The sequence below is a fragment of the Otolemur garnettii genome, unplaced genomic scaffold, assembly GCF_000181295.1.
Source record: "Otolemur garnettii isolate 467f Iridium unplaced genomic scaffold, OtoGar3 scaffold00091, whole genome shotgun sequence".
Lineage (NCBI taxonomy): Eukaryota > Metazoa > Chordata > Mammalia > Primates > Galagidae > Otolemur > Otolemur garnettii.
The window spans coordinates 4,815,589-4,827,828 of NW_003852486.1; the positions used below are offsets into that span (position 1 = coordinate 4,815,589).

At 43.3% G+C, this 12,240-nt stretch overlaps 1 protein-coding gene across 3 annotated transcripts in view; it reads left to right on the top strand.

The window, feature by feature from the left end:
• ASH1L (ASH1 like histone lysine methyltransferase) overlaps positions 1–11,663 on the top strand; it is a 217,777-nt gene extending 206,114 nt beyond the window's left edge. For 2 of the 3 annotated variants that reach the window (XM_012808600.2, XM_023516469.1), the window contains exons 23-28: positions 372–510; positions 624–796; positions 2,392–2,558; positions 5,844–5,884; positions 7,786–8,087; positions 9,207–11,663. In XM_012808600.2, the coding sequence (XP_012664054.1) occupies positions 372–510; positions 624–796; positions 2,392–2,558; positions 5,844–5,884; positions 7,786–8,087; positions 9,207–9,298 (914 nt within the window). In that variant the 3' untranslated portion in view covers positions 9,299–11,663. The remainder of the gene's footprint in view (positions 1–371; positions 511–623; positions 797–2,391; positions 2,559–5,843; positions 5,885–7,785; positions 8,088–9,206) is intronic. The other variant, XM_023516470.1, reaches the window with a different exon arrangement.
• The last annotated feature ends 577 nt before the right edge of the window (positions 11,664–12,240 follow it).

The following is a 12,240-nucleotide window of genomic DNA, read 5'->3' on the forward strand; positions in this document are numbered from 1 at the left end:
GTTCGAGACCAGCCTCAGCCAGAGCAAGACCCCAAGAGTTTGAGGTTGTTGTGAGCTGTGACACCACAGCGTTCTACCAAGGGTAACAAAATGAGACTCTGTCTTTTAAAAAAAAAAACAAAAATTCATTTTAAGACTAAAGAAGACACATGAGACATGGGAAGGCTCGGGAATGGAAGCCCTCCCTTGTGCTCTTGCCATCATCCTAAATTAATCGTCATCACCATTATACTGATGATTCTAGCTCTCTGCATTTCTGTTGTATTAGATTATGAGTTCTTTCTACACAGACTTGGATCTGATACATGGATGCCTAACAGAATTCATACAGGAATCATTTTTACTTTATTCTGTGTTTTCTGCCTTCCCAGGTGATTGTGTGTATCTGATGAGGGACAGTCGGCGCACCCCCGATGGCCACCCAGTCCGTCAGTCCTATCGATTGTTATCTCACATTAACCGAGATAAACTTGACATCTTCCGAATTGAGAAGCTTTGGAAGAATGAAAAGTATGTGCTGAGATCCTATCTCCTTCCAGCTCTTCCCCACCAGCACAGCTGACTAGTCACTAAGGTTTTGCTAATCAGCTAAACCTCTCACTTCCTGCTTTTCCTTTTTTTAGAGAAGAACGGTTTGCCTTTGGTCACCATTATTTCCGCCCTCATGAAACACACCACTCTCCATCCCGTCGGTTCTATCATAATGAACTGTTTCGGGTGCCACTGTATGAGATCATTCCCTTAGAGGCTGTAGTGGGAACCTGCTGTGTGTTAGACCTTTATACATACTGTAAAGGTAAGTTATCTGGGTGAGTTTAAAAGTAACCTTAGATTCCTTGTTCATTGAGCCTCTGTTCATTGCCACCCATTCTGTGAAACTTCAGAAAGCTGTCCTTTTTTTTTCCTGGGTTTTTTTTTTTTAATCTTTTTTTTGTCCTTTTTTTTTTTTTTTCCTTGAGACAAAGTCTCACTCTGTTCCCCAGGCTAGAGTGCCTTGGTCTCATAGGTCACATGAACCTCAAACTCCTAAGCTGAAGAGATCTTCCTGCCTCAGCTTCCTGAGTACCTGGTACTACAGGCACCCACCACAAAGCCCAGCTAGCTTTTCTGTTTTTAGTAGAGACTGTTCTCATTCATGCTCAGGATGGTCTCGAACTCATGAGCTTAATTAATTCTCCCGACTCAGCCTCCAAGGTGCTAGGATTACAGGCATGAGCCACTATAACACCCTATACTATATTTTTTTCTTGTGCTTAATACTTAATAAATGTTCATTCTCTGTTTAAAAATTCATTTAATATCCTAAGTACTCTGGGAGGCCGAGGTGGGTGGATTGTTTGAGCTCAGCAGTTCGAGACCAGCCTCAGCCAGAGCAAGACCCCATCCCTACTAAAAATAGAAAAACTGAGGCAAGAGGATCGCTCAAGCCCAAGAGTTGGAGGTTGCTGTGAGCTATGACATCATAGCACATAGTTTCATTCCAAAACTGACAAACTGCTTGTAGCTCTGTGGCACTATTGTCTCTTCCTTTTCCTAGTTAAAAGTTGTTTGTTGGGCTGCACCTATGGCTCAGTGAGTAGGGGGCCAGGCCCCATATACCAAGGGTGATGGGCTCGAACCTGGCCTGGCCAACCTGCAACAAAAAAATAGCGGGGCAGGCTCAGTGCCTGTAGCTCAAGCGGCTAAGAAACCAGCCACATACACCAGAGCTGGTGGGTTCGAATCCGGCCGAGGCCTGCCGAACAATGACAACTACAACTAAAAAATAGCCGGGCAATGTGGCAGGCACCTGTAGTTCCAGCTACTTGGGAGGCTGAGGCAAGAGAATTGCTTAAGCCAAAGAGTTTGAGGCTGCTGTGAACTGTAACACCACAGCATTCTACCAAGGGTGACAAAATGAGACTGTCCAAAAAAAAAAGTTGGGGTGGCTCTTGCAGCTCAAAGGAGTAGGGCGCCGGCCCCATATGCCAGAGGTGGCAGGTTCAAACCCAGCCCCAGCCAAAAAGTACAAAAAAAAAAGTTGTTTGTTTACAAATATATTTTCCTCATGTTTTATCTCCATTCTTTTCTCATAGCTTCAGCATAATCTGCTTTGTGTTTCTCTCAAAATATTCCCTCACAAATCCCTATAGCACTCAAACCTACATTTCTGGTTTCTTTCCATACTATAATGTGCCATTCCATTCTTAGGTTTCTTTTTTCCTTTGTTGGCACTAGTGCCTGGGATCTCTCCTTTCTTCTGCAATCACCAAATACTCAGTTCTGCCTTTCCAAAGAGTTCCATTGTTCTCTTCCTAAGGGTCTAGCAACTCTCCCAATGGTGTTCATGGTGGTCTCTGAGCAAGGGAGGGAAGGGGAAACAGGATTCTTCAACAGCTTTTGGATTCACAGGGAGACCCAAAGGGGTGAAGGAACAAGATGTGTACATCTGTGATTACCGGCTTGACAAGTCAGCACACCTGTTTTATAAAATCCATCGGAATCGCTATCCTGTCTGCACCAAACCCTATGCTTTTGATCACTTCCCCAAGAAGCTTGCTCCGAAAAGAGATTTCTCAGTAAGTCTTCCTTTCATAATAATACTGTTAAGACAGTCTGATTCATGCATGAAATTCAAAGTGAGAATCTTAAAGTGGCTTTCTGGGTCTTTATCCTATTCCTTCTTAGACAGAAAATCTCCATCTCTATTGAGGACCTTTAAACAGCACGAATGTTTTTCTTCATGCAGGCTTGTGGGGCTGTCTTGGGAAATGGCTGTTAACACTGTTACCCTGTAGTCAGGTTTTCCTTTTTTCTCTCACCTCTCTTTAATCTTTGTTGTTGCCCCACATTTGTAGGGTTTGGTTTTGTTTTCATTCACACTCAGAATTTTAAGAAGTAGAAAGAATGGACCTGTCACAATGGCTCACACCTGTAATCCCAGCACTTTGAGAGGGATTACTTGAGCTTGGGAGTTAAAGGCCAGCCTGAGCAAAAAGCAAGACACCATCTCTAAAATAGTGGGGCATTGTGGCAGGCTCCTATAGTCCCAGCTACCTGAGAGGCTAAGGCAAGAGGATCGCTTAAGCCCAAGACTTTGAAGTTATTGTGAGCTATGATGCTATAGCACTCTACCAAGGGCAACAAAGTGAGACCCTATCTCAAAAAAAAAAAAAAAGAAGTGGAAAGAATGGCTAGAACTGTAAAGAATCTTTGGTGAAAATAATTTAGTGATTTTTCTTTTTATACCTGCATTTAAAAGTATAAGATATGATCATTATATATAAAATTTGAAAAGTATATAAGCATTAAAAAGAATAAAATTGTATACTATTCTACTACCCAGAAATTAACTATTGTTAACTTTTTTTTGTTGTTGAGACAAAAGACTCTCACTCTCTCTCTCTCCCCCATGCTTCAGCCTGGCTAGTTTTTCTATTTTTAGTAGAGATGGGGTCTCACTCTTGCTCAGGCTGGTCTGAAACTCCTGAGCTCAAGCAATCTACCCACCTCAGCCTCCCAGAGTGCTAGGATTAGAGACATGTGACCCACCCTGCCCGGCTTGTTTTTTGAGACAGAGTTTTCCTGTCACCTGGGCTAGAATACAATGACAAATTCCTGGGCTCAAGCAATCCTCCTGCCTCAGCTTTTTCAGTAGCTGGGATTACAGGCATGTGCCACAACACCCAGCTAATTTTTCTATTTTTAGTAGAGACGATGGTCTCGCTCTTGCTCAGGCTGGTCTCCAATTACAGGTCTCAAGTGATCTTCCTGGCTAGGCTTAGTGGCTCATGCCTATAATCCTAGCACCCTGTGAGCCCACAGTGGGTGGATCACTTAAGTTCACATGTTCGAGATCAGCCTGAGCAAGAGTGAGACTGCATCTCTACTAAAAATGAAAAACTGAGAAAGAGGATTGCTTGAGCCCAAGAGTTTGAGGTTGCTGTGAGCTATGACGCCATGCACTGTATCAAGGATGACAAAGTAAGACTGTCTCCCAAAAAAAAAAAAGAGAAATCAAGTGATCATCCTGCTTCGGCTTCCCAGAGTGTTAGGATTATAGGCATGAGCCACAACATCTGGTCAGCATTTTCATTTTCAGTCTTTGTTCTGTGTACTTTTTCTTTCAAATTATTGAGCACATATGCCAATTATTTTATGTCAGTCATCTTTCCATATTTTGGTCATCGACTGGATTTTTTGTTTGTTGTGATGAAACCCCAGCTGAGTGCCTCATGAGCTTTTTGGGTTTTGTTTTGTTTTTTTTTTTTTAGGCAGAGTCTCAAGCTGTTGCCCTGGGTAGAGTGCCATTGTGACATAGCTCACAGCAACCACAAACTCTGGGGCTGAAGTGATTCTCTTACCTCAGCCTCCCAATGGCTGAGACTTACAGGTGCCTGTCACAGCACCCTGCAATTTTTTTTGTTACAGTTATCATTGTTGTTTTAGCAACCCCCAGGCAGGTTTGAACCCACCAGCCTGGGTATATGTGGCTGGCACCCTACCCACTGAGTTATAGGTGCCACCTTTTTTTTTTTTTTTTTTTGAGACAGAGGTCCACTATGTCACCCTTAGTAGAGTGCTGTGGTGTCACAGCTCACAGCAACCTCAAACTCTTGGTCACAAGTGATCCTCTTGCCTCAGCCTCCCAAGTAGCTGGGACTACAGGCGCCCGCCACGACACCCGGTTATTTTTTGTTGCAGTTGTCATTATTTTAGCTGGCCCAGGCTGGGTTCAAACCCACCAACTTCAGTGTATGTGGCTGGCACCATAATCACTGTGCTACAGGCGCTGAGCTATTTTTTTTTTTTTTTGCAGTTTTTTTTTGGCCAGGGCTGGGTTTGAACCCACCACCTCTGGCATGTGGCATATGGGGCCAGCGCCCTACTTCTTTGAGCCACAGGCACTGAGCTATTTTTAAAGACAGGGTCTCACTCTTGCTCAGGCTAGCCTTGAACTCATGAGCTCAAGTAATCCACCCACCTGGACCTCCCAGAGTTCTGGGATTACATGCCTGAGCCACTGCACCTGACCCATTTTTTAATCTTTTCTTAATAAGCCTGTCAAAATTCATAGCTGTCACCCTAGAATGCTTTAGAGATAATCTAACCATAAAGCAAAGCAAATCTTTACATTCCTATTTTTTCTATTATTATTTTTTGGATTTTTTCCAAAGAATCTTACATTCTCTCTTCCTACCAGCAGGTCTTCTCTTCGCATCTAGACTTACTTGGTCCTGCTTGTTCAGTCAGCAGCTCACTCATGGGCTTTGCAGCTCCAGCCTTAACTGCAGGCATGTGCCCATAATGATGCTTCAGCAGCCATGTACACAGTGGCAGTCCCACAAGATTGTAATGGAGCTGAAAAATCACTGTCAGCATAAACATCGTAACACCGTAGCATGCTGCATTTGTTACCTTTTCTCAGAATACTTAACCATGGGATGACAGTCGCCTACAGTATTCAGTATATGACATGCTGTGCAGGCTTGTAGCCTGGGGACAGCAGGCCACACCATCCCAGTGTGTGCAGGTGCACTGTGCCATGTTCACACGGTGAGACTGCCTGGTGATGCGTCTCTCAGAAAACATCCTGTCATCAGGCAGCACATGAGTGTGTTTTATAAAGTGAAATGAGGTAGAGAAAATTGTAAGCTTCTCTCTTTTATTGCCATTCTAGAATTACAAAAATGCTAGAAACCACTGTGGCCCATTGATAAAAGTACTAATCTTCTGACCTTAAAACATAGTCATCCAATTTATAAGGGCTTTAGCCCTTCATCTCTTACCCTGACTGGCGCCAGACCAGAGCTAGCTTTGCCAGCTTCTACAATCTGCTTACCTCTTTCTTTTCTTCTCTGCAGCCTCATTATGTTCCAGACAACTACAAGAGGAACGGAGGGCGGTGAGTCCCATGGGGGATATAAGGATCCTAAGGGATTGACCAAGAGCTTGAAAGGAACAAGAGAACAAGGAACTACTCGCTCAACTCCACCACTAGGATTGGGTATTTTCTGCAGAGTAACCCAGTGTGGTGCCAATACTATGCAGATAGAGTCCCATTATGGGACTGTAGTGCAGGAACAGGGAGGCTGAGAGAGAATAGAGATAGAGAAAGAAAAGATTTACAACAGAACTGAGAACAACTCAGAAAATTCTTTTTCCATGTCTATAATCATTCCCTCTTGCCTCAAGGCATATTTAGCTCTTGATGCCTCTGTCAAGGAACATGTGTAGCCAGAAGTGAACGGGTTTGGCTGTGCAGTTTGTGTTCATAATTTTTGTTTGTTTGTTTGTTTTTTCTTTTTGGACAAAGAGAGATATTCATGGAGAAGTCTTTCTTTCAATTTCTTTACTTATTGAGTAGGGGGATAACAACTGAACCATTAGAGAAAAAAATGCTATTGATATATAAAAGAAATTCAGGAAAAGTAAAAAGCTCTATTTAAATATTTATACCGGGTTCACACCTATAATCCTAGCACTCTGGGAGGTTGAGGCAGGTGGGTTGCCTGAGCTCATGACTTCAAGGCCAGCCTGACCTAGAGCAAGACCTCATCTCTAAAAAGCAAAAAAATAGCTGGGTGTTCTGGTAGGCGCCTATAATCCCAGCTACTCAGGAGGCTGAGTCAAGAGGATCATGTTAGCCCAAGAGTTTGAGGTTACTGTGAGCTATGACACCACAGCACTCAATCCCAGAGATCAGGAGTCAGAGACCAGCCTAAGCAAGAGAGAAACCCCCATCTCTACTAAAAATAGAAAAATTAGGCATTGTGGGGGCCACCTGTAGTCCCAGCTTCCTTCTCAGGGGGCTGAGACAGGAGAATTGCTTGAGCCCAGGAATTTGAGGTTATAGTGAGCTACAATGATGCCCCTGCACTCAAGCCAGGGGGACAGAGCAAGACTGTCTCATATAAATAAAGTACGTATATTGTAACTGTACTATTGTGAGCTGTGCAGTGCTTCTCCATACAGAGCATGGTTTTTTGTTGTTGTTTTTGAGACAGTTTCACTTATTAACCCCAGTAGAGTGCTGTGGCATCACAACTCACAGCAACCTCCAACTCCTGGACTTAGGCGGTTCTCTTGCCTCAGCCTCCTGAGTAGCTGGGACTACAGGCGCCCACCACAACTTTTTTTGTTACAGTTTGGCTGAGGCCGGTGCCCTACTTACTGAGCGACAGGCACCACCCTACAGAGCAGTTATTTTACCAACCCTATTATTATTTTGTAGAGACAGAGTCTTGCTTTATCGCCCTCCATAGAGTGCCATGGTGTCACACAGCTCACAGTAACCTCCAACTCCTGGGCTTAGGCAATTCTCTTGCTTCAGCCTCCCAAGTAGCTAGGACTACAGGCACCCGCCACAACGCCCAGCTATTTTTTTGGTTGCAGTTTGGCCGGGGCCGGGTTTGAACCCGCCACCCTCAACATATGGGGCTGGCGCCCTACTCACTGAGACACAGGCACTGCTCAACTCTATTATATTTTATAGATTGCTATCTCATTTGTGCTTCGGATTCCTTAGAGCAGTGGTTCTCAACCTTCCTAATGACACAGCACTTTAATACAGTTCCTGTGGGTCGCAACCTGCTGCCTTAGGGAAAGAATAAAAGTTGAATTTTACAAATTAATTTTCAAAGAAATGTATTTATTTGTCCAGTAAAGATTGGAGCCAAGTTTCTTACCTCAAGCCAAGGCTGACAGCTAAACTCTATGACCTCAAGCCATCCTGAGACCTCTGCCCTTCATTTCCATACTCTGTTCCGTTGAGGCTTGCCCTAAATTCACCTGTCCTTCTGGCAGATCATCCTGGAAGTCTGAGCGCTCAAAACCACCCCTGAAAGATCTGGTCCAGGAGGATGATGCTCTACCCTTGATTGAAGAGGTTCTAGCCAGTCAAGAGCAAGCAGCCAATGAGATGCCTCACCTGGAGGAGCCAGAACGGGAAGGGGCCACTGCTGATGTCAGTGGGGGTGAAAAAAAAACAGAAGAAAGTAGTCAGGAACTCAAATCAGCTTGTACCCCTGACGAACGACGGCATAACCAAAGGGAACGACTCAACCAGATTTTGCTCAATCTCCTTGAAAAAATCCCTGGAAAAAATGGTATGAAAAATCAGACTTATATCTAGTGTCTAAAATAAATGGTAAATAAGGGCTGGGCGTAGTGGCTCACTCCTATAATCTTAGCACTCTGGGAGCCAAGGTGGGCAAATCGCTTGAACTCGTGAGTTCAGGACTAGCCTGAGCAAGAGTAAGATGGCATCTCTTAAAAATAGCCAGGCGTTGTGGTGTTATATTTTGCCACATATAATGCATACTTTTTTGTTCACATTTTTGAAGGGAAAATAGGATGTGTATTATATACTATGAGTGGTACAGCTTAGAAGGAGGGCTGCCCAGCCCTCCTGCCTGGATCCACTGGGCACACAGGGCTCCAGCCAAGGAGGATCTGGGACCAGTGGGAGTGGCTGAGTGGCCTCCTCAGAGTGCCACAATGGATGGGGGGAGGTAGCAGGGCTATGGCCCTCAGAGGTCCAAAGCCTGGCCATATGGAGGAAACCAGGATCCTTGTGCAGACCTACTAGCTGCAGTGGTTCAAATGGCCTGAAAGCTCCCAGTGCCAGCCGTGTGGTGTGTTTACAAGGGAAGAGTGTTAGCCCTCCCCAGATGTATCTCTCCTGGCCAAGAGCCAGCCATTTTGTCAAGGGACATTCTCCTAAAAGTTTGGGCCCAAAACATGGGTGTGTATTATACATGGCAAAATACGAGTATATCTTGGGAAAGAAACTCTTGAAATGCCCTCCTCTAGAAAACCACCTTTTTTTTTTCTTAGACAGAGTCTCACTTTATTGCCCTCAGTAGAGTGTCATGGTGTCACAGCTCACAGCAACCTCCAACTCCTGGACTTAGGTGATTCTTTTGCCTCAGCCTCCCAAGTAGCTGGGACTACAGGCACCTGCCACAACGCCCAGTTTTTTTTTGTTGCAGTTTGGCCGGGGCTGGGTTCGAACCTGCCACCCTCAGTATGTGGGGCTGGCGCCCTACTCACTGAGCCACAGGCACCACCCAAAAACCACCTTTTTCATCTAGGATTAGAGAAGGTCCTAAATTGCTTATAGGTCAGAAAATAATTTACTAAGTTTCTGTGTTCTCTTTAGATCTCAAATCTGGAATAAGGAGGGGAGAGTGGTATTTGATGAGCCTCTTTGGTTTTGTTTTCAGCCATTGATGTGACCTACTTGCTGGAGGAAGGATCAGGCAGGAAACTTCGAAGACGTACTTTGTTTATCCCAGAAAACAGCTTTCGGAAGTGATCCTAAAAGAATGAGAACCTAAGGCATCTGGGATCCAGTGGAGCTAATCAGTCCTGCCTCCTGCTCTGTGGTGTAGATGGGTGCGAAGGATCCGTCCAGACACGGGGAAGGGAGTCTTGTTGTTGACATTAGGTACTTACTACACCCTGGAGCTAGTGGAGAGGAAGAGAAAGGGGATCTGTCCAAGACAGTTCGGTTTAATTTTCCTTTCCATTGCTTCACCTGAAGAGTTAATAACATAGAGAGGGAGGGAGGACCACACTGGGGATGACCAGCACTGTTGGTACTTCATAGTACTTGCTCCTCCCCAAAGCTCGGGTTTTCCTGTGTCATCCTCAGATCCCACAGGCACTGCTGAGAGGCTGCTTTCTATTCCCAGGTGTAACTCAAAAGTCTAAAAGGACAGGGCTGGGACCCCCCACTCCTACCCCAACTGTACTGTTGGCTCTAAGAGCTGCTCCAGAGACCTGTGACAGAAACAGTACCGGGCCCTCTTGCCAGATCCCTGACCAGTAAAGTTTCTCTCTCCTTTTTTGCCCAATCAGGTAGAGTAAAACATAAGTTGACAGCTCAAAGCACTTGTCACTGCTGCCCCCTCCCTACCTGTACTCCCCAAAATGGAATCATAGGATAGAGAAAGCCCCTATGGGGTCAGAAGGGCACAGTACTTCTTGTAATTATTTTTGTTTTACTCTTTATAACCTGTTGGACATTTTTTTTTCTAATGAGAAAGCCAGGCCCCCGCCAGCACACACACTGTTTTTGATGTGCTGTGGTCCTTGTGTGTCTGCCATGCTGTGCAAATGGAGACTCAGTTGAAAATAAAGTCATTTTAAAACGTACATAACTAGAACTCTAAACTCTCCCCACTAACAAGTCACTACATAACATAAACTGTTCAGCAGTATTCACCTATCAGAGTATTTGTTGTGAGTGTAGATTATCAATTGAAAACACTACTCTTGTTTTAATTGTACAGTTTTCAGTGTCCATTTCTTAAAGAGACAGTGTGCTCTTTTCACCTCTCAACCCAACCACCATCCCCCCTCCCAAGTGACTTCATCATCAGGTGTATCCAGGGTGTCTCCTTCCTGTTCTCTTGACCTGAAGTCACCAGTCTATACTGTCTCTTTAAAAAATAAAATTTAAAAAGCTTTGCTTTGTTGTCTCCTCAGACATACATATGCATATATGTTTTAGATGTTCTTATAAAAGATGGTTTTTAAATGTGCCAAGTTGTGAGTGTATATATATATATATGTGTGTGTGTGTGTGTGTGTATATATATATATATATATATCTGCCGCGTGATTGGTAAGCAATACAATAGTAAACATGTCCCATTACTCTTTTCTAACATTGGACCAATGCTGTCCTAATTGTACATTTCCCCTCATGATGACGATGCTCCGACTCGTTTGGGTAGAGTTACTGACCACCTTCCATTCCACTGAATCTTTTTTTCTTTTTCTCCTTTGTCATTCTTGAGGAAAAAACAAAACAAAAGAGAGAGGGGATGCCAGTGATCCCCTTCAGCAGAGAAAAAGCAAAATAAATATTTTATTAAAGAAAAAAGAGAATTAAGAAAATAGTTTGGAGTATTTTCTTACTGTAGAGAAGCACTGTACATTACTAAGAGACCCGGGTATAAAGTACTCAAACATGTGGAGGGGAGAGATCGCATGTCCAGACCTGTCTGGTTTCTTTTGTTTTTCATTGCAGGGAGTGGGTGGGAGGGAGGGGGGACTAGGGGCACTTTGTGGGTCTCCTTTTAGTCAAAAGCAAGAAAATGACAAGAAAGAGATTAAAATTCAATGTTTCCTTTATAGTGTTAAACACTAAAATTTTAAAAAAGTTGAAAAAGAAAAAAAACTTTGTAAAATGCGAGAACAGAAGCAAAAGACACTACGCTCTGTCATTTTATCTTTCTTTTGTTGAAAGACTAAAAACTGAAATGTTTTTTAGACAATCAAATGTTAGGTAAGTGCAAAAACTTGTTTTTCTTACTGGTGTAGAAATTAATGCCTTTTTTTATTTTTCGGTTATTTTATAATAACAAAATAAAAAGAAACCCCCAGCTGCCAGGCGGGTTTCGGTGTTTGAAGTGCGCGGCAAAGCACTACATCACTGCACATAGGTACAGAGCTAGTCTGCATGTCTGTAGGCCGTGTGATTGCGGAAAACACAAATGCTGCTAATATATTTCCTTTTTACAGAAGCATATCTAAATAGATGATTGTTTTGATGTTAATCTTTGTAAATTATGTATTACCAATTTTAACATTGGATGTAATTGCATAAAAAGCTTGCATCTCAATCCTTTAAAGTCTAGTATTAAAATGGAAAAAGTTTTCCTAACTCTGGACTGGTGAGCTTGTTCTTTTCTACCCTTCATTTTCTTCCAGGGACTTCTCCATCCAAGGGGATCTTTCTAAAACCACATCATCAGTGTACTGGGCCCCACATTAACACACTTACCAGTAAAGTATAAAGCCATTTCTTCGGTACTAGGATCTTTCTAATTCAGAGCCAGTCTAAATAGCACAATAATCACCCACATATGACTGTCCAACAGTTTGTTAAACATGAAGGTCTACATACCTCCGTCCTTTGCACATATGTGCATCATCTCCATCTATTTCTCATTAACAACTGTGAGGCTGGCAGTAATAACTTTAGGCCATATTTTCTAGGCTGCTGTTATGTTAGATCATTTCTGTCATAAGCAATTTCCATATATTCATGTTTATTAATCCTCACAACAAAACCCAATTTTGACAGGTACCAAACCTCAACTTTATAGGTGAGGAAGTTGAAGCAAGAAACATTAAATAACTAGCCCAAGATGACAGTCCTCATCACAGCCCTTTGATGTTATTTCCAACTTGTAGACATGAAAACTGAATCTCAGGAAGGTTAAAAACTGGCCAGAGATCACCTAG